Raw genomic sequence first — 23,364 nt, forward strand, 5'->3', positions numbered from 1 at the left:
CTGCAGGCAGAGGAGAGCTGACTACCAGACAGAAAGGAAACAGAAGAGTGAAAGGAAGAGGAAGAAAAGAAAAAAGATAATTTATTTTTAACACCATACAGACCTGCCGGCATATTACTGGAGTCATGCACAGGCATACAGTTTTGACTTATGGTTAAAAATTTAAACAAATTCTGGACAAGTTATTGAAATCAACGTCACGTCTGTTGTTTTACAAAGTGAAAATATCAGCTATATGTTTTAGTTTTAAAGTAATGTACTAATTTTGAAGGTTTTAACGTTTAGACACACATGCCAAAATGCATTATGGGAAGATTAGTTTCCTTTTTAAATAACCCTTTTTTTAACAAATGAAACAAATGACATATTTACACATACAGATTTATTTATAAAACCCACCACACGTTTCAGTAACTTGTGGCTTATACCATCCAGCCACCCACTGATGTCAGGAAACTGGATTTTGCCGACATTTTCAACACAGATACATATTAGGTCATGGAAGACCTCATTAAATTTTGGAAGTGATCTGGATCCGGATTCTGGATCAAATTTCACTTTATATAGTCTTTGAAGGTTTACGTCAAAACTACTTCACGGATTCTCACCAAATTTTCACCATGGATACATATTAGGCCATGGAAAAACCCAGTGAATTCTGGAGATAATCTGGATTCGGATTCTGGATCAAGTTTGACTTTATATAGGCTATGAAAGATTGCTTTTAGCAGGATTACGTCAATTCTGTTACATGAATTTTGCCGAAATTTTCAACACAGATACATATTAGGCTATGGAAGACCTTGGTAAATTTTGGAAGTGATCTGGATCCAGATTCTGGATCAAATTTCACTTTATATAGTCTTTGAAGTTTTACATCAAAACTACTTCACGGATTCTCACCATATTTTCACAATGGATACATATTAGGCCGTGGAAGAACCCACTGAATTTTGGAGGTGATCTGGATCCAAATCTGGATTCTGGATCAAGATTCACTTTAAATAGGCTTTGAAGGATTACATCCAAACTACTTCACGGATTCTCAGCAAATGTGCACCACAGATAGATGTTAGAATATTCAAGACTCCACTGAATTTTGGAGGTGACCCGGATCCGGATTGGCGGACGTCAGAAACCTCTGACTGCTCTTGTTTGCTGAATAAAATTAAATGTTGCACAGTGACGACAAATTGGAATTTTTTAACACCTTAATATCGGTGTTGTATCGACCCAACAAAAAATCTCCATTGGTCGAGTTCTAATTACATTCTTAATTACAAAAAAGGCCATGTAATTTATATTCAATAACTGACTACATTTCAAAGTTGGACCATACCTGCTCCGTTTATCCTGATTTCTGGTTTATAGGCTAAATCCAGGAGCCGCTGCAGCCTCTGGTTCTCCTGCCGGATTCGATAGACCTCCTCCTGGTACCCAAGAACCGTTTTCTCCATAAACCCATACACGTCGACCGCAACTGCGGTTAACCTCTCCGTGAGAAAGACGTTGAAAGACTGCAGTGTCGGTGCAGCCATTCTGTGAGCGAAATGTAAAATTTGTTTCCACCGACGATAAATTCACTGAGCACAACAGACCAACCAACGACCCGTAGAGACGAACACTAGATTGGACATCGAACTCCTTGACGCGACATTGTTGTCCGCCATCTTGGGAAAGAGATTCAAGTGAGCAACCGTCAGGAAAAATTATATATATATATAATTTTTATATATATATATATATATATATATATATATATATATATATATATATATATATATATATATATATATATATAAATTATATATATATATATATAAATTTTATATATATATATATATATATATATATATATATATATATATATATATATAAATTATATATATATATATAAATTTTATATATATATATATATATATATATATATATATATATATATATATATATATATATATATATATATATATATATATAATTAACCCTACTAAGAGAATAAACATGACATATACAACTTAAATACAATTGTTTCCAACACCACCACATTAGAATAAAGAAAAAATTTTAACTCTCTTCTTAAAAACTGACGCTGGTACATGAAAATCATTTAGGCCCGTGGGTATACTGTTCCACAATTTAGCACCAGTAAGTGCAAAAATAGTTTTTGTATGACTACTATGATGTGGAATGAATGAAAGACTAGGATAGATCAGGTGTAATGAGAATAATTATTAACAGAAAGCAAGCAATGGTTACACATATAGCTTGAAGCTTTGCCAATAAGCGTACAATTTATGCAACCACCCAAACTTTTTGCAGCAGTCAACTGAAAGATGTACTCTAGAGGAGAGGCTCAATACAAAACACGCTACTTTTACAGAAAATACACTGCAAGATTGAGTAACTAATATAGTAGACATTAATCTTGAAACCTAACCAGTTATCTCATTTCACTGACAGGACTGGCAACAGAAAAACTATAGTGAGAACTATTTTGATCTAAAATAAAAGTACTTTTTACATAAAGTTCTATGAACACATAGACAGGATGCTGCTCCCCAAATAAGCGCTTTGTTTACATTGGCACATCTTTCAATCTCTCCCAAGATGGCAGCCAAAGCTATAATCAATGACGATCACAGTTATATTTTCTATTGTCCTTCCTATAACTATGATGACGATGTCCTTTCTATTGTTTATTCATCTCTACTAGGTATCTTATAAAACTAACCGGCAGTTTTATAAAAAAAAAAAACTATATGGATTTGATTGACATGCGATTACACCAATCATGCTTGAACCCTCGTGGTGAGTTTTTTCACGCGTGTCGGTGACGTCATTTCCCTGTGGGCAGGCCTTGAGTGAGATGTGGTCCCGCCCTCTCGGCTGAATTCCTTTGTTTCACACGCTGCTCGAGACGGCGCACGTTGCTTTATCAAACTTTTTTCTGGACCTGTGAGGAATATCCGAGTGGACACTATTCGAGAAATTCAGCTGGTTTTCGGTGAAAAGTTTAACGGCTGATGAGAGATTATGGGGTGTTTCTGTCGGTGTAAGGACTTCCCACAGAGCGGGACGTCCTGCAGCGCTTCCAGGCGCCGTCGTCGGCCTGTTTCAAGCTGAAATCATCCTAATTTAAGGCTCTGTTGACCCAGGACGTCGTGAGAGAACAGAGAAGATTCAGAAGAGGCCGGCATGAGGACTTTATGCGGACATTCCACTGTTTAAGGACATTTTGTAATGAAAGACGTGCGCGCAAATTCGCCGAGTCGTTTCCGTGACGACTCGGTGAATCTGTGTGCGCCGCGACAGGAAAAACCCCTCCATGTTGAAAACCATTTGTAAAATTCAGGCGGCTTTTGATGGCTTTCAACAAGTAAGTAACTGAGAAATTGTTTAACAGCTTGGGCATGTTCCAACTTGCCCGTTAAGGTTTCCAACGGAGGTGTTTTTCCTGTTGCGACCCCCCACGGTCGGGTCCGGCCCGACACGCGACTCTGCCCGCACGTTCTTTCATTACAAAATGTCCGTTAACAATGGAATGTCCAAATAAACTCCTCATGCCGACTTCTTCTGAAAGTTCTCTGTTCTCTGATGACTTACTGGGTCAACAGAGCCTGAAATGTGGAAGTTTTCAACTTGAAACAGCGAGACGCTGCCGCCTCGAAGCGCAGATCGCCATCAGGCGCCATGGGCCGTCCTTACGGCAACACTATCAGACCAAAATCTCTCATCAGCCGTTAAAATTTTTACCGAAAACCAGCTGAATTTATCAAATGGTGTCCACTCAGTTGTGCCTTACAGTTTTGAAAAAATTTTGATCAAACAAAGCAGCAGTCTCTGAGCCATTCCTAAACAATGAAAAAATCGACGAGAGGGTGGGCGACTCCTCACTCAAAGACTGCCCACAGGCGAATGACGTAACCGACAGGCGTGAAAAAACTCTTGCATGCCCACGAGGGTTCAAGCATGTCTGATGTAATCACATGTGATTCAAATCCATATGGTTTTTGAAAAAAATAATAAGGTCGGATACTTTTCTAATAGACCTCGTATGTGGTGAGAAGCGCTTTGCATTGTGGGTTATGGAGATGAATGGTTGCTGCGGAGGCACGTCACTTCCGGCGAAGTGGCCAATCCGAAGGCGAGAATTCGTACCTCCACGACTGGCCACCCGATGAAAACAAGGGCTGCATTAATTGTCTATTGAAATCAGCTGGTTTTGTTTAGTCTCTTAACTTGCTTCTAACAGCCAGCTAACAGCTCTCACTGCCTGGAAGGACGAGATTTATACACCAAGCTGACCTGAAATGAACGATTGTACATTAAATTGACTTTATTGACGAGTCTGACCCCTTTGACAAGTGACCAAATTACATGTATTTGTAATTAGCTCAGCGATGTTTTCATCGACCAAAAATGGCCACCAGTGTAAAGTCCACGGCAACCCATTAATTTTTTGGTGAAAAAAAATCTTGGTGGGGCTGGTGTGCCAATAGAGTTCCCTGCCTAGTCCAGTACAGGCATTCAAATGAACAGTTGGAAAATTAATACAATTGATGCACTGCCATTATCTTCAGCCAAACAGATCCTGGGTTTCACAATGACACCGACCTAGAGTAGAAAATATCACCAAATTTAGACTCTTTCAAAATATGAAAAAAATTCCTCAGTTGACAAAAAAAACATTATGTACATACTACAAACCACACCACCTTCCAAAAAAGAGAGGAAGAGCGAGAGAGAGAGGTGGTGTGTGTGTGTGTGTGTGTGTGAGAGGAAGAGTAAGTGTGTGTACTTGTATGTGAATGGATGAGTGGGGGTCTGGGGGACTGAGTGATTGTATGAAGAGAGAGAGTGTGTGTGAGAGAGAGAGGCCAAAATCAAGAGGAGCGACTCACCTTAAAGAAGCGAAGAGCTGCCAAACAGTCAAATCCACAGCCGAGACTCGATCCAGAAAACGTTTTTCAAATCCTCGCTGAAACCTTGTCCCTGTTACGACAGTCGTCCCGCTCCGAAGTATTCAGCAAAGCAGCTTGTGCATTTTTTTTTCTCACAGACCTGAGTGCAATGTGCAACCACACGCCTCCGTAAAAAAACAAACAACTACCGCCAGCGTGCGGCAGTTTGTGGTCGCTCCTTCATCCCACGTTCCCCCCTCACCTCCCAAAAACTGTGTCCCAAAATTCTTCAACTTACTCCAGCAAAACACACAGAGACAACAAAATAAATAACACAAACGTCGGTGGAGTTTTTTTTTCCACCAAAAACAGCAGCACTTTCAGGGGCAACCCAAGCCATTAAATATGGTGATGCTGATTGGCCAAGTACTTATTTTTCCTCAGCAACCACACACAATTGGTCATTTCGCTGCACTTCAAGGGGCTCTTTGAGTGAGCGCCCAAGAAGAGAAATGATATGTTCTGTCGGTAGAAATGCACTGTTAAATGAGATTCAGTTAGTGGAAATGTTGTTTTAATAATTCAGATTACATGTAGGCACATACTATTAAGTAAAACCATAGAAGTAGAGAGATGGAATACCAACTTCTGATCTCAGGGCATGCGCGAGAGGAGTTTGGGTTCTTTATTTCTGGTCTTTTGCTGTGCAGCCCGCGCTTCATTCACATGTATTATAAGGAATCAACGATATCAAACATCACAAAATAAGGTTAAAGGTTTTGATCAATTATTCTGAATATTTTACCGAGCCTTACATTTTGTACCTGCCCCGATTATCACTTATAAAGTCACGCTGCTCTCAGAATAAAAATGCTTTGTCGGCGCTGCGCTGTTATTGCTGTGAAGGTTTGCAAAGAACCGGTTAGGTTGAAAGATCAAGATATACACTAGTGTTCAGAATAATAGTAGTGCTATGTGACTAAAAAGATTAATCCAGGTTTTGAGTATATTTCTTATTGTTACATGGGAAACAAGGTTCCAGTAGATTCAGTAGATTCTCACAAATCCAACAAGACCAAGCATTCATGATATGCACACTCTTAAGGCTATGAAATTGGGCTATTAGTAAAAAAAGTAGAAAAGGGGGTGTTCACAATAATGGTAGCATCTGCTGTTGATGCTACAAACTCAAAACTGTTATGTTCAAACTGCTTTTTTTTAGCAATCCTGTGAATCACTAAACTAGTATTTAGTTGTATAACCACAGATTTTCATGATTTCTTCACATCTGCGAGGCATTAATATTGTTGGTTTGGAACCAAGATTTTTCTGGTTTACTTTTGTTTTTTTTGTTTGTTTGTTTCTTGTGGTCTGAGAGTCCTTCAGGTGCCTTTTGGTAAAATCCAGGCAGCGCCATGTGCCTTTTTCCTAAGAAGTATCTTCTGTCTGGCATCTCTATCATACAGGCCTGATTGGTGGATTGCTGCAGAGATGGTTGTCCTTCTGGAAGGTTCTCCTCTCTCCACAGAAGAATGCTGGAGCTCTGACAGAGTGACCATCATGTTCTTGGTCACCTCCATGACTAAGTCACTTCCCCCCGATCGCTCACTTTAGGTGTGCGGGCAGCTCTAGGAAGAGTCCTGGTGGATCTGAACTTTTTCCATTTACAGATGATGGAGGACACAGTGCTCATTGGGACCTTCAAGCAGCAGCAATGTTTCTGTACCCTTCCCCGGATTTGTGCTCAGAGACAATCTTATCTCAGAGGTCTACAAACAATTCCTTTGACTCCATGATTGTGTAGCAGGATGAATGGGTCTTTATAATTTTCAGATAGTAGCTTGATTTCGGCTAAATAGTGCAGGAGAACGCTCTTATAAAAGAGGGCAGAGAGCGCTCTTCTCTCTTCCTCGCTTGCTGGAGATTTGCTGCAGGTGTATGTCGGACGTGTTCACTTCCGCATTCTTGTGAGCAAAGGTAGGTGCCGGCCACAGCCGTGAGCTCATTGCAGTGTGCTCTGTCGGGTGCTCATGTGAATGGTTTTGTTGATAGAGACCTCTGTGAGAGTTGTTACTGGCTGTGCGCTTGTGGTGCCATGTGGTTGCTGGATACTCCAGTGTGGTGTTGATTCCCTAGCTTATTGCTGTGCTGTTTGGAACGGACCGTTAGTCAGCAGATTGTCAAAAAATGTCAAAAGAAAAACTTTTTTACTTGGTCATTATGGGGTATTGTGTGTAAAATTTTGAAGAAAAACTGAACATCCATTTTTGCAACCCAAATCTACCTATGGGTGTTAATAAAGTAACCTGAACCTGCACCTGAACCTTTGAATAATGCTGTAAAAAATGTGGGAAAAAGTGAAGCACTGTAACTACTTTCTGGATGCACTGCAAGTTAAATGCTGGGCCACTGTTTTAAAACAAAGTATTGTTTTAAATAGTCAGTCCACTAAAAATATCTGGATGTGGATATTAGACAACAGTTGAGAAGTCTAACTTACTCCATTTCCAAACAATAAAACTCAACGGTGGTGCAAATGAGGATTTCTAAGACTGCAACACATTGATGTCCTGGTTAAAGGAAATAAGCAACACAAATTGGGAATGTGAACAAGATATGAATATTTCATTCAAAGCAGGGATGGGTAATATTAATATAAAATAATAACACTGAAAACAGTCTCAAAATAATAATAATTAAAATATCTTTAATAGCAATTTCTTGAAAATTGCCGGTAAAACGGATGATGTGGTTCTGTTGGCTTCATCAGGCAGTGACCTCTGATGCGCACTGAGCAGGTTTGAGTCTGCGTGTGAAGCGACTAGGATTAGAATCAGCACCTCCAAATCTCCAAAGACCCAGGACACGCTTAAAGGATTATATTTCCCAGCTGGCTTGGGAATGCCTTGGGATTCCCTGGAAAGTGTTACAGGACTTGTCCAAGGATAGGAAAGTGTGGTTACTTAGTCTGCTGCCATCATGATCCAGACCTGGATAAACAGCAGAAAATGAATGAATTTCTTGAAGACAAGTCTTAAGGACGGTTCTGTCATTTGCTGACTGTAATGTGTGGTACTAAACACAAACCAAAAAGCCAGAAAAGTACCAAAACTTCACCCAAAAATCATGATAACAGAAAACAAAGTAAACACTGCCACAACGAAAGATGCGACGACTAAAACAAAATTAACATGTTGATGTCTGAGGTTATTGCAATAAAGATGAGCAACACATCTATCTCATGCTGCCATTTGAAGAACTGTCTTCCTAAACAGTGCACGACGTAGCCAGCTTTCTGGAATTTATTACAAATTTATACTCATGGACACAATGCACGCACAAAGAACACAGCGTGTCCAAAGTTTAAAGTTTTACGTATGACTCTATTATTAAATATTCTGAGATTGACACACTAACAGTACACAACAGCTAAAAACCAACCCAACTATTAGAAGTATGCATGGTTTTTCATTCTGTTAAAATATTAGAAAGTTATCAAAATAAAATGATTTATTAGTTTTTATGTAGGAATATTACCGAGTAGACCATTTTGTCTTACCATGTGCAGTTCATACAATTCTTAGTCCTTTATAGTTTGTCATGAATCTGCAACAAGGAGTAACTTCAAATTAAATACTTAAAACAGAATAATGCTTTGATTTATGTATATCATGATACTGGAGTATAAACTGATGTGGGGGTAAAAAAAATAATAATAATAACCAGTAACAACACCAATTAAATTTTGTTGGAAGAATTTATTGCATTATATCAAAAATAAAAAGTAGATTGCTCAAACAAAAAGACAGTATAAGAAACTAGACTCCAATCCAGCACATACACATGAAAAAAATCATTCAACCTTCTTAACATGTTTAAGAACCATCAAAGTCCATAACAGGTCTTACTGATGATGCCGCACCAAAGATATAAAATGAGTGGTTCCCACACACAGGCTCAAGCTGCACAATAACTGTGGAAACAGTCGGGTCGACAAGCCTTTGGAGCAGGGATGCCATTTTTAAAATTCTGCCTTTGACATGTTCATGTTCAGAGTCTAATTTGTTTAATATGAAAATTTCAAAAACTACTGAACAATATTAGTGCAGCAAATAACTGAAACAATACTTCAAGTGGTGATAAAAACACCAAATTTGGCAGAAGTACACCTTAGATATTACTCTTTTGAAAAAAACGATGGGCCACTTGAATTTTCAATAGGCGGCAATAGAAGAATTGAAGAAATTGTCAATTGAAGAAATACATAGGGGTCAGAATATAAAAATGCTCCAGTCATATTGAAAATTATACCACATTATTTGTCTGATTGTAAAGATTCCAAAAAGGTATAGTTTGGACTATCTATGACTGAATGTTATGGAGTTATGGGGTAAAAACCTTAAGAATGGTGACAATGGTCAATTTCAGTTTGTTCAGAGGTCAAAAATTAAAGGTGCTCCAGTTTTAGTAAAACATGGTGCAAATTGTTGATTGAGCTACTTGGATTAATAAATGGAATAGTTTTGACTGTGTTGAATGCTTGGTCTCTAAAGTAAAGGTCAAATAATGTTGACGCCCATTGAATTCTTTGACATGTGACATGTTACCCTGTAACGTGATAAATAAGCATGATATATGGTGCAAACTATTCCTTTTTGAAACCCTATTAACTCAATCAATAACTTGCATCACCTCTGAACAAAATTAACTTTTGACCCCTGTACAAACTGAACCTGAACTCTGTGTTGGGAAAGTGTCAGTACACGGACCCACAACAGGGGGCGCAAATGAACGGACAATGAAGAAAGTCAAATAACAAGGTTTTACTGTTGTGAACACGCACAACAAATACAACAAATCACAATTTCGGTCTCAAGTTAAATTCCAACGGTGTCGTGTGGGCAGGCTCGACGATAGGAGACGTCTGTCCAAGACGAACCGGAACCACCCGATTTCCTCTGCCACCGAACCCCGGGAATACTGGAACCGCCAAGTCCCGAACTCCCAGGTGGTCTCTGCCTCCGCTCGTCGGATCCGGTACTGCTGGCGAGGAACAGACACAGTCAGACGTGGGTGCGGCTGCACCCAACAACACGTGGGGTGGAAAACACCACCTCCACCTCTAATCAGAAAACAACACTGTCTAGTAACTAGGATACTTATCGAATACGTTCCTTTCACAAATGATGAAGGGCTGGCTGAGTTCGTTACCTCCTTGGTAGAGCGATATCTCGGCAAATGAGGTGGAGATGCCGTCCTGCTGATATACCTCCTCAGTGATTGGGATCAGCTGTCTCCAGTGATAGATGACAGCTGTCATCCTGGCTGCTCCCGTAAGGCGGCAGCGCCCTCCGGTGCCTGGAGCCCGCACTCCAGGCAGGGCGCCCTCTAGTGGTGGTGGGCCAGCAGTACCTCCTCTTCAGCGGCCCACACAACAGGACCCCCCCCCCCTCAACGGGCGCCTCCTGGCGCACGACCGGGTTTGTCAGGGTGGCGACGGTAGAAGTCGGCCAGGAGGGCCGGGTCCAGGATGAAGCCCTTCTTCACCCAGGAGCGTTCTTCGGGGCCGTACCCCTCCCAGTCCACCAGATACTGAAAACCCCGGCTCATCCGTCGGACGTCGAGGAGCCGGCGTATGGTCCAAGCCGGCCCTCCGTCGATGATCCGGGCAGGAGGTGTCGCCGGACCCGGAGTGCAGAGGGGTGAGGTGTGATGGGGTTTAATCCTGGAGACGTGGAATACTGGATGAATCCGCAGTGAGGCCGGAAGCTGGAGCCTCACTGTGGCGGGATTGATGACCTTGAGTATTTTGTACGGGCCGATGTATCGTTCTTGCAGTTTTGGGGAATCCACTTGAAGGGGAATGTCCTTGGTGGACAACCACACTTCCTGCCCAGGACGATACGTGGGAGCCGGGGCCCGCCGCCGGTCTGCATGGTTCTTCGCCCTCGTCCGGGCCCTCAACAAAGCAGAACGGGCGGCATGCCACACCCGACGGCACTTCCGTAGGTGGGCCTGGACCGAGGGCACACCGACCTCCCCCTCAACCACCGGAAACAACGGGGGTTGATACCCCAAGCACACCTCGAAAGGGGAGAGGCCGGTGGCTGATGACACTTGGCTGTTGTGGGCGTACTCGATCCAGGCCAGGTGGGTACTCCAGGCCGTCGGGTGCGCGGCTGTCACACAGCGTAGGGTCTGCTCCATCTCCTGGTTGGCCCGTTCTGCTTGTCCGTTGGTCTGGGGGTGATACCCGGACGAGAGACTGACCGTGGCCCCCAGTTCCCGGCAAAAGCTCCTCCAAACATGCGAGGAGAACTGGGGACCGCGATCAGAGATGATGTCTGATGGTATCCCATGCAGACGGACGACGTGGTGGACTAGGAGGTCCGCTGTCTCCTGGGCCGTTGGTAGCTTCGGGAGGGCCACGAAGTGGGCCGCCTTGGAGAATCGGTCCACTATCGTGAGGATGACAGTGTTTCCCTGGGACGGCGGAAGACCCGTGACAAAATCCAGGCCGATGTGAGACCAGGGGCGATGAGGCACGGGCAGTGGCTGCAGCAACCCCAATGTCTTGCGGTGGTCGGCCTTGCCCCTGGCGCAGGTGGTACAGGCCTGGATGTAACCCCGGACGTCGGCCTCCAGGGACGCCCACCAGAAGCGCTGCCGGACGACTGCCACGGTTCTTCGCACCCCAGGATGACAGGAGAGCTTAGAACCGTGACAGAAGTCCAAAACTGCAGCCCTGGCTTCTGGTGGGACGTAAAGTTTGTTCTTCGGTCCGGTTCCGGGGTCCGGGTCTCGTGTCAGGGCCTCCCGGACGGTCTTCTCCACGTCCCAGGTGAGGGCGGCCACGATAGCGGACTCCGGGATGATGGGATCCGGGGGATCCGACGGCTCCGTTTTGACCTCTTCTTCATGTACCCGGGACAAAGCATCCGATCTTTGGTTTTTGGTCCTGGGACGGTAGGTGATCCGGAAGTCAAAACGGCCGAAGAACAGTGACCAGCGGGCTTGCTTGGGATTCAGCCGCTTGGCGGTCCTGATATACTCCAGGTTCCGGTGGTCAGTGAAAACCGTGAATGGCACGGACGTTCCCTCCAACAGATGTCTCCACTCCTCAAGAGCCTCTTTCACCGCAAGGAGCTCTCGATTGCCGACGTCATAGTTCCGTTCGGCTGGGGTCAACCTGCGGGAAAAATAGGCACACGGGTGAAGGACCTTATCGGTCTTCCCGCTCTGGGACAGCACGGCTCCTATCCCTGAGTCCGAGGCGTCCACTTCAACCACTAACTGGCGACTAGGATCGGGCTGCACCAGAACAGGTGCAGACGAGAAGCGCCGTTTCAACTCCTTGAATGCGGCATCGCACCGATCCGACCAGGTGAAGGGGACTTTTGGTGAGGTCAGGGCTGTCAGGGGGCTAGCTACCTGACTGTAGCCCTTAATGAACCTCCTGTAGAAATTAGCAAAGCCTAGGAACTGTTGCAACTTCCTACGGCTTGTGGGTTGGGGCCAGTCTCTCACCGCCGCAACCTTGGCCGGATCGGGAGCGACGGAGTTGGAGGAGATGATGAACCCCAGGAAGGACAAAGAGGTGCGGTGGAACTCACACTTCTCGCCCTTCACAAACAGCCGGTTCTCCAACAACCGCTGCAGGACCTGACGTACATGCCGGACATGAGTCTCAGGATCCGGAGAAAAGATGAGTATATCGTCTAGATATACGAAGACGAACCGGTGCAGGAAATCCCGCAGGACATCATTAACTAATGCTTGGAACGTCGCGGGGGCGTTTGTGAGGCCGAACGGCATGACCAGGTACTCAAAGTGACCTAAGGGGGTGTTAAATGCCGTCTTCCACTCGTCTCCCTTCCGGATCCGAACCAGATGATACGCGTTTCTAAGATCGAGCTTGGTGAAAATTTGGGCTCCATGCAGGGGTGTGAACACTGAATCCAACAGGGGCAACGGGTATCGGTTGCGAACCGTGATCTCGTTCAGCCCCCTATAATCAATGCATGGACGGAGTCCGCCGTCTTTTTTGCCCACAAAAAAGAAACCTGCGCCCATCGGGGAGGTGGAATTCCGGATCAACCCGGCAGCTAATGAGTCCCGGATGTAGGTCTCCATTGATTCGCGCTCAGGCCGGGAGAGGTTGTACAGCCTACTGGACGGAAACTCACTGCCCGGAACCAAATCAATGGCACAATCATACGGACGGTGGGGGGGAAGTGTGAGCGCCAGATCCTTGCTGAACACGTCGACAAGGTCGTGGTACTCCACCGGCACTGTCCCCAGATTGGGCGGGACTCTGACCTCCTCCGTAGCTTGGGAGCCGGGAGGAACCGAGGAACCTAAACACACCCGATGGCAGGTCTCGTTCCACTGAACCACTACCCCGGACGGCCAATCAATCCGGGGATTGTGCTTCAACATCCAGGGAAATCCTAAAACCACACGGGAGGTGGCCTGAGTCACAAAAAACTCGATCACCTCCCGGTGATTTCCCGACACCACCAGAGTTACAGGTGGTGTCTTATGCGTGATCGGAGGGAGTAGGGAGCCATCTAGTGCCCGAACCTGCACAGACGAGGTAAGCGCCACCAGAGGGAGCCCTATCTCCCTAGCCCATCTGCTGTCCAGCAGATTCCCCTCAGAGCCCGTGTCCACCAGTGCTGGGGCCTTCAGGGTTACATCCTCATAAAGGATTGTAACTGGGAGTCGTGTGGCAATGTGGGTGTGTCCCACGTGAATGTCTCGGCCCACCCCTAGCCCAGTTTCTAGGGGCGGGCGTTGGCGTTTTAACCGCTCGGGGCAGTCTCTCATATGGTGCTCTATTGCACCACAAACAAAACAAGCTCCGTGGGCCCGTCTCCTCTGTGCATCTGGTGCCCTAAATGTTGCCCTACTCGTGTCCATAGCTTCGTCAGCAGGGGGAGCTGTGGCCCCACGGAGCGCAGGGGCCGTGGAGCGTGGGGAAGGCGGAGCGCCGTTGGAACCGGAAGGGAGAGGGACGGAGCGTGCCCGGCCACGCCCTTCGTCTCGTTCCCGCCGACGTTCTTCTAACCGGTTGTCTAACCGTATGACGAGATCGATGAGCCCATCTAAATCCCGCGGTTCGTCCTTAGCCACCAGGTGCTCCTTGAGAACCAAAGACAGTCCGTTTACAAAGGCGGCGCGGAGGGCAGTGCTATTCCAGCCGGACCTCGCAGCCGCAATGCGGAAGTCGACTGCATAGGCAGCTGCGCTCCGACGCCCCTGTCTCATTGACAGTAGCACGGTTGAAGCGGTCTCGCCCCTATTAGGGTGATCGAACACGGTTCTGAGCTCCCTTACAAACCCATCGTATGTCAGAAGGAGCCGTGAATTCTGCTCCCAGAGCGCTGTAGACCAAGCGCGTGCCTCACCGCGAAGCAGGTTTATTACATAAGCTACTTTACTGGCATCGGTCGCGTACATGACTGGACGCTGTGCGAAGACGAGCGAGCACTGCATCAGAAAATCCGCGCACGTCTCCACACAGCCTCCGTACGGCTCTGGGGGGCTTATGTATGCTTCCGGGGAAGGTGGGAGAGGTTGTTGAACAACCAGTGGAACGTCTATGTTACGCACAGGGTCTACGGGAGGGAGAGCCGCAGCTCTCCCTTAAATTTCACCAATCAGCCACAGAAGCCTATAACAACTTCTGGGCTGTATAGGTGTCTTGGTGGCTTTCCTCACTCTTCTCCTTCTTGCACAGTCACTTAGTTTTTCAGAACTGTCTACTCCACACTGATTTACCACAGAGTGTCAAACTGTATTTCTTCATAACTGATGTGAATAAAGTCCAAGACATATTCAGTGACTTGGAAATGTTCATGTATCCATCCCCTGACTTGTCTGAAGAAAACTGGCAATAAAACTGATTATTTACAGGTATTGTACCAAAGGGGCCCATTACTTATGCAACCCATCATCTTGGCTTTTGTATTTTTAATTAATTTACGTCAAGTTGTAGAGATTTACTTTCAGTTTGAGATTAAGTAAGATAATTTTAGAAATTTTTATATTGAGAAGCCTGGTTTACTTTTTGTATTTGAAATGTCATAAACAAATTAAAATTTGTGAAATACCAAGGGGCTGAATACTTTTGCAAGCCACTGTATATAGACACACACACACACACACACAACACGTAAACTGGGAAATTGTTTTGAGTTTTTTCATTTTTGATTCACGTTTTTAAGAATGTGCGTGTGTGTGTTGAATAAATTCATTAATTCATTCATATCATGATGCTTGAGCCACCATGCTCCACTGTCTTCACAGCGTATTGTGGCCAGGGGTGGATAATCCTGGCTTCAATGAGTAAAAGTGCTGCCATACATTGTTTCTACCTGTGCACCTAAAATAGATGATTTCACTGATTAGCTCAACTGCCTGAAGAGTTGAACTAATTAGAATCAGCTGGTTTACTGGGTGGATGGAACAAAGGACTTTTACTCATTGAAACCTGGATTACCCACCTCTGACTAACATCTTGAATTCAGTTTTTCGGGGTCATCTGATAAACCTGTGACCCTTAGACCCAAAAGAACAATCTTGCTTTCATCAGTCCACAAAATGTTGCACCGTTTCTCTTTTGGCTAGTCAATGTGTTTGACAAATTGTGCCCTCCTCAGCACATTTTTTTTTCTCAGCAGTGGGACTTTGTGGGGGCTTCTTGCCCATAGCTCTTGGCTTCACATAGCAATCTTCTAATTGTTGCAGTACTCACAGGTAACTTTAGACCATCACTGATCACCCTGGGGCAGCGCAATGGCTTAGTGGTTAGCACTGTTGCCTCACAGTGAGAAGGTTATGGGTTCAATTCCCACCTGTGGCCTTTCTGCGTGGAGTTTGCATGTTCTCCCCATGTTTGCATGGGTTCCCTCCCACATCCAAAGACATGCGGGTTAGGTGGATGAATCTTTAAATTATCCTTAGGTGTGCGAGTGGGTGTGAATGTGTTTGTGGCCCTGCGACAGACTGGTGTCCTGTCCTGGGTGTACCCTGCCTCACGCTCTGTGACTGCTGGGATAGGCTCCAGCCCCCTGCAACTCTTGACTGGACTAAGCAGTTGAAGATGAGTGTGTGGGATCACCCTGTGCTGATCATTGGCTGACTCTTTGCCATTCTGGCAATTCTTCAATCCATTCGAATGGAAGTTTTCTGTTTTCCTCTATGTCTTTATGGTTTTCGTTGCCTTTTTAAAGCATCTGAGATCATTTTCTACACTTCTTTATGTGTTTTCCCCTCTCCAATCAACTTTTTAATCAAAGTACGCTGTTCTTCTGAACAATGTCTGGAACAATCCGTTTTACCCAGATTTTCAAAGAGAAATACACAACAACCAGCATGCAGAACATTTGCTGCCTTCGTCCTTAAATAAGGGGCACCTGTAATAAGGGTTACAGAAAGAAAAATACACACACTACTTTTTTTTTGAACAGCCTACTATTTATTTTTCTTTACTTTCTGTAAAGTAATACATTTTGATTTGGAATAGGATGTGCAGTGCTCCCAATGCATTTGTGTGTTTGGAAAGAAAAGCCATTATAAATTTTGAGCTTTACTCACATTTTTAAAACAAACTGCTATTATTTTGAACACAACTGTATGCAAATGTATGCAGACCTCCAAAAAACACATCACCTTCAAAACTTCAGGGGGATTACTTGTCTTCGTATTAAGTGTTCAACATTTATTCATCTGAAAACACACACAGACAAGTGAGCACTCACACACAGACTGAAGCACGAGGACGTATTTCCACACAGTGCGTTTATACGTTTGGGACGTCAAAAGTTGTCCTTCAAGCAAAACTACCAACAATCAGGTTAGAAAAACCATTTCGCTCATTCATAACATTTTGTAAGACTAGTGAAAAAACACAAAGAGAAGGAACATTCAAAAGAGTTATTTTTCCAAACAAAAAATAATCTCTCACGAAGTGATCAAAGGAGCCCGAGCACTCGTGCTTCCTGTCTCCTTGTGCCAGAGCATCAACAGTAGTGTGTTGGGGAGTCAAGGCATCATTTCTGAAAAACAAAGTGCTATCATTTGCACATCAAAGTTTGATAGCTGAGACAGGCGGTACCATCAACAGAACACCATAACCTCATAAAAAAAAAAAATCCCTCCTGCTCTTCAGTCAGTGGCACATCACGCTGCATTCAGGAGTGACATTTACATGGAGCCAAAAAACTGGAATAACAAATATTCAAAGTTTCACTGATAAATAAGTTTCACTTGCATAAATCTTTGAAAATCAGACAGAAACATCAAGACCCATCAACCACATGAACTTTTGATAGGGTTTTCCTTCACACCATTTTTAAAGCCCCCCCCCCCCCCCCCCCCACACACACAACCTTGTTCTCTCTCTTTACATTGCACACAGCTGCCCAGTTTGACCCATTAAATGGAGGAACTTCATCATGACCGCTGTTCCATGCAGAAAATGTCCTATGCATTCCACTTCGGTTCATCATCATACACGTGACAAAAATGAACGGGAAACCTCCCTCCAATCTAGCACGTTTTCTCACTAGAAATACAGCAAGAAATTTGAAAGTGAGAAAGGAGTACAAAGCCTGTCGCGATAATCGATATATCAACTCATAGTTAGATACAACCCCAATTCCAATGAAGTTGGGACGTTGTGTAAAATGTAAAAACAGAATACAATGATTTTCAAATCCTCTTCAACCTATATTCAATTGAATACACCACAAAGACAAGATATTTAATGTTCAAACTGATAAACTTTATTGTTTTTGTGCAAATATTTGTGCTTATTGAGTGCTGTTAGAAGGAAAGGTGATGTAACACAGTGGTAAACAACACTGTCCCAGCTTTTTTGAAACATGTTGTAGGCATCCATTTCAAAATGAGCAAATATTTGCACAAAAACAATAAAGTTTATCAGTTTTAATATTAAATATCTTGTCTTTGTGGTATATTCAATTGAAAATAGGTTGAAGAGGATTTGCAAATCATTGTATTCTGTGTTTATTTACATTTTACACAACGTCCCAACTTTATTGGAATTGGGGTTGTATATAAAGATGAGCGCAATCATTTTGCTGACCTCGATATATCACCCTTTCCCAGCGAGTCGCACTGCTTCTTTTGTCCCTCTCAGCCTCCTGGAGGGGGCCTGTGGGCTCAGCGCGCTGTGTGCTGCAGTACTGAGTCGACTGCAATTATATCCAAAAAGTTTCAAAGAGTACATGTACTTGGTTTCAAAGTCCAATTCCACAGGTCTTGGGCATCATGTACAAAGCGTGCATACGCACAAAAATGCAGCGTACGTCCATCTCAACACCAACATTCAGATGCATCAAAAGTGAAATGACCGTGGAAATGTGCAGTGCGTCACGCAAAAATCCTGTCTGGCGTATGCACGTTTCTCCAGCTTTGTTCCACTGATGACATGTAGAGGTGATGCTGTGAACCGTTAACAGTGTGAAAACAAGACGTTATGAGAGTGATGAGCACATCAGAGACACACTGATGAACATTTCACACACCCACGTGTTTGCAATTATATGGGTAGATATAAAAGCACGCACAAAGTGATGAGGAAAATGACACTAACAATGGCTGCGTTAGGGTCGTCAGAGGATCTTGCAAATGGTGCAATCCGACGTGAGCGTTTATTCTGGGAACGTGAGGATTTTCTTGCAATTGATAACTGGCTCAAAACCAATTTAGTTTACCAAAGCCACCATTACTGCAGACCTGCAGCGGCCCAGAGCACAATACGGCGAGGAGCCAGAGGTTGTCTGTGCCCACACAGGTGCTGACCACACTGCGCTTCCTGGCAACAGGGGCTTTCCACTGGGAGCTTACCGATCAGTCACGAGTGTGCCTGTAAACCTTGAGCCGAGTTATGCCAGCTGTGTGGAATGCAATCATCTGAATGTCATCCAGGTACGTCACATTCCAACATTACAGCACAATTTGCAGCAAGAGCCGGTTTCCCCAATGTAATCAAATTTGTTTTTGTTAATCAATGTTAAAACCATACGTGATGTGCAAATGCATCTAACTCTGCAGAGGTTCATCGCGACTCATTCATCCTGACTAACGGCGTGGTTGGAGCAGCCCAGTCTCGTGCCTTTCTGTGCTCCTGTTATGAACTGAGTGACATTTCCGTGACGTGTTTTTTTAATTTTACTATTCTAACCCTAACCACGACTCCTCCAGACACCCCATGTCACCCCGCATTTCAAATATGTTTAATATTATTTCCTTTTTGTTTCTTGATCATGAAACTAGAGCGTCTTAACAGGCCCCCGATTTTCCCCCTGCATTTGTAAAGTTGTGTATGTGACAGACTATTTTAACATCAGTGTGTGCGCGCTACTCTGGCCTCACACACACACATGCTCCCTCTAACTCTTTTCCCGTTTCATCCATGTGATGGGGTAAATAAACTATTCCTTCGCATCGCCACATAATTCCCAGTCATCTGTAGCTCACACTCTGTATGATTTCTTTTTTTCTGTGTTCATGTTGTCTGATGTGACGGCGTGGGGAATCCCTGCTCAAAGGGCCTATTTACATTGATTTGCATATTTAAATGAGGGCAAGGCGAAGGCGGAGTTTGGTGCGAGCATGACCGCTCCATTCAGCGTACAATGGGATGTACAAATGGGATGTGCTTGTATCCATGCCAACGTACACTTGGATCAATCTGAGTATTTGTGCTTACTCAGTTTCTGGATTTTAGCGTACTCCATGTTTCAGTACGAAATCCATGCAAGTCTTTGTACATGAGGCCCCTGGTGTGGGAACATATTTCGGACTGAAGTCGAATGAGAGAGGAGAACCCAACACGAACGAGCTGGTATGTCGAATTTGTTTGATAAATGCAGCGATGAAAACTAGAAAAGAAAAGAAAAGTAGAAAAAAAAAAAAATCAGAAAATGCACCTTAAACATCACCATGCCATCCAGTTCTCCCAATTGGGAATAAAAACTGCAGACAGACGTGGAAAGATTCTCCCTCCCCCTCCCTGACAGTTTGTGATTAAGGATGCGTATGACCGACATTGCAAATATAAACAAGACAGTGCAAAATGGTGCACACTCACAAAATGTGCTACTCTATTCTGACTGGATTGTTTGAGATAAATCATTTTGGGCATGCGATAACTTTTTTGTAATCATGTTAACCAAATCTTCAGATTCATTGACTCAAATCATTTTCTAGCTGGTGGGAGAGATTATTATTTTTTCCTCTTATTCTGGGTTCATCTAATAATTGTATTGTTAAAATCAGGACAAATTATTTCTCTTTCACATTATATCCCATTAACCTCAGGCTGCTTTTAGATGGAATCTCTCTTGTGAAGACAGAATTCATGCACATTTTTTGCCACATAGAGCACATCAGGAAGGTATTCAGTGCTTCAGTATTCCACATTTTGTTATGTTACAGCCTTATTCCAAAATGGAGTAAATTCATTCAAATGTACATAAGTATTCACACCTTTTGCCCAATACTTTGTTGATACACCTTTGGCAGCAATTAGTTTCAAGTCTTCTTGAATATCATGCCACAAGCTTGGTGCACCTATCTTTGGGCAGTTTTGCCCACTCCTCTTTGCAGCACCTCTGAAGCACCATCAGGTTGGATGAGGAGTGTCAGTGCACAGACATTTTCAGATCTCTCCAGAGATGTTCAATCGGATTCAGGTCTGGGCTCTGGCTGGGCCACTCAAGGACATTTACCTAGTTGTCCTGAAGCCACTCCTTTGATATCTTGGCTGTGTGCTTAGGGTCATTGCCCTGCTGAAAGATGAACCGTCGCCCCAGTCTGAGGTCAAGAGCGCTCTGGAGCAGGTTTTCATCCAGGATGTCTCTGTACATTGCTGCATTCATCTTTCCCTCACTCCTGACTAGTGTCCCAGTTCCTACCACTGCAAAACATCCCCACAGCATGATGCTGACACCATCATGCTTCACTGTAGGGATGGTGTCTGGTTTCCTCCAAACATTAGCCCTGGCATTCACACAGAGTTAAATTGAGTTTTCTTGCTCAATATCATCAGATGCAGTTTTTCCTTACCACTGTAATCTGTGTGCTAGCTCTAAGGGTCGTGTGAAGCACCTTGAGGCAGCTTTGTTGTGATTTAACGCTGTATAAATGAAATAAAGCTAATCATTGTCTCATCGGACCAGAGAATTTAGTTTCCCGTGGTCAGAGTCCTTCAGGTGCCTTTTGGCAAACTCCAGGTGGGCTGCCATGTGTCTTTTAGTAAGGAGTGGCTTCTGTCTGGCCACTCTACCATACAGGCCTGATTGGTGGATTGCTGCAGAGGTGGTTGTCCTTCTGGAAGGTTCTCCTCTCTCCAGAGAGGAATGCTGGAGCTCTGACAGAGTGACCATCGGGTCCTTGGTCACCTCCCTGCCCCGATCGCTCCGTTTAGCAGCCAGCTCTAAGAAGAGCCCTGGTGGATCTGAACATCTTCCATTTACAGATGATGGAGGCCACTGTGCTCTCTGGGACCTTCAAAACAGCAGAAATGTTTCTGTACCCTTCCTCAGATTTGTGCCTTGAGACAATCCCGTCTTGGAGGCCTACAGACAATTCCTTTGACTTCATGCATGGTTTGTGCTCTGACATGCACCGTCAACTGTGGACCTTATATGTAGACGTGTGTGCTTTTCCAAATCATGTCCAATCAACAGAATTTAACCCTGGTGGACTCCAATTAAGCTGTAGAAACATCTCAAGGAAGAGCAGTGGAAACAGGATGCACCTGAGTTCAATTTTGAGCTTCATGGCAAAGCTTGCAAATACTTATGTACATGCGATTTTATTTTAATTATAAATTTGCAAAAATCTTTAAAAAAAAATACTTTTTTCACACTGTCATTATAGGGTTTTGTGTGTAGAATTGTGAGAAAAAATGAATTTCATCCATTTTGGATAAGGCTGTAACATAAGAAATGCACGGTATGGTTCCATAAACACACTTTGGCATATCAACATGTTTGCATTTGTTGGCCACTTATTTGACCTCCTTTCTGCTCCTTCAGACAGTTGTGCAGGCAACAAAGCCACGTTCAGCCTATGATGTACGTCCATTTCTCTGTAACAATGACTTGACTATTGACTTCATTTGACTATTTTAAAGAATAGTCAAATGAATGAAGGGATGAAATCAGTACAAGGGAAAACTACCACTATTATTAGTACGTTTCTGTTTGCATTCTAATAGCCCAGCGTCATTTGTGTCACAGGGAAATTCAACCATGTCTTTGATAAGGTCACTTAAGTAATGGGTCAGTCTCACTCTCACCATCTTTCATTTATATTTTGTTCATATTCCTAGTGAACAACATACAATATATTAGGCTTGTATCTTTATTGGTTTTTGAGATACTGAGGCATGACACTGATTTTACTGCAAACACAAGCAATAAAGAAAAAGTTCAAAAAGTCATTACTTTAACTATTCATGTAGATGCATGAACTTTTCAGGAGTTGTTCTTAAGTACCTACTGTCTTTAACAACTACAAATGAAGACCCAGAGCTGCATATTTGTCAGTTTATAATGTAATGAAAAGCATTTAAAATTGTTTGTGCTCTGGAACAGTTTTGGCCCTCTGTATTTCCACATGTGATCTTTCAAATTTTGGTATTTATTCATGTTATACTATTTTGGTAAACAAGTAGTTTTCTAAATGTAATTAAATTTTCTGGTTTATAAGGCATTAAAAATTATACAATTTCGTGACTGCATTTTAAGTATGGGGGCTCACTTACTCCCAGGTATACCTTGAAAAATACAGTTGGGTTCAAGATACAAACTTTGTATTTTGTGAATGCATTAAAGAAGAAATGCTCTTTCCAGTGGTATAATTCTTTTTGTTAAACCTTGTCATACATGAGCAATATGCATTTGAAATATTGGTGTGAAATGATATTTTTAATACCTCAATCATCAGATGACAATTATGAGAAAGAAAAGCCAAGTACAGGAAGTACAGGGCCAAAACTGCTCCAAAGCACAAAGTAAAATGTTTGTTTTATACTTTCTGGAAGGCTAATTGACAAATATGCAACTGTGGATCTTCTTTTATAGTCATTAAAGATATCTAGTACCTAAGAACAACTTTCATGCATCCAGCATGAATAGTTCAAAAGTTCACAACTTTTCTGTACCACTAATTTTTTGCTTTAAAAAAAATTAGTATCACACCACATTTTTAAAGCCACAATATCTCAAAAACCAATAAAGATATAAGGCTGAACTTTTCTGTGGTGTTTACTAGGAATAATATTAGTTTGTAAAAGGATGGGGAAAATTAAAATTAGAGATCGGCAGTCGGGAGCATTTTCTGAATTCTGGTGATGTTAAACATGGGTTGCTTTACCTAGTACCACTAGGGTTAGTATTGCGTTATACCCACTTATCAGAAA

The 23,364-nt window shown here is 43.4% G+C and overlaps 2 protein-coding genes across 4 annotated transcripts in view; both read right to left on the bottom strand.

Annotated features, from left to right (window-relative positions):
- Positions 1-1,592, bottom strand: part of LOC117507473 — a 153,431-nt gene extending 151,839 nt beyond the window's left edge. For 2 of the 3 annotated variants that reach the window (XM_034167348.1, XM_034167349.1), the window contains exon 1: positions 1,340-1,592. In XM_034167348.1, the coding sequence (XP_034023239.1) occupies positions 1,340-1,538 (199 nt within the window). In that variant the 5' untranslated portion in view covers positions 1,539-1,592. The remainder of the gene's footprint in view (positions 1-1,339) is intronic. The other variant, XM_034167350.1, reaches the window with a different exon arrangement.
- LOC117507475 overlaps positions 1-23,364 on the bottom strand; it is a 203,474-nt gene that overhangs the window by 151,932 nt on the left and 28,178 nt on the right. The window lies entirely within an intron of this gene.

This window comes from Thalassophryne amazonica, chromosome 3, assembly GCF_902500255.1.
Source record: "Thalassophryne amazonica chromosome 3, fThaAma1.1, whole genome shotgun sequence".
Classification (NCBI taxonomy): Eukaryota; Metazoa; Chordata; class Actinopteri; order Batrachoidiformes; family Batrachoididae; genus Thalassophryne; species Thalassophryne amazonica.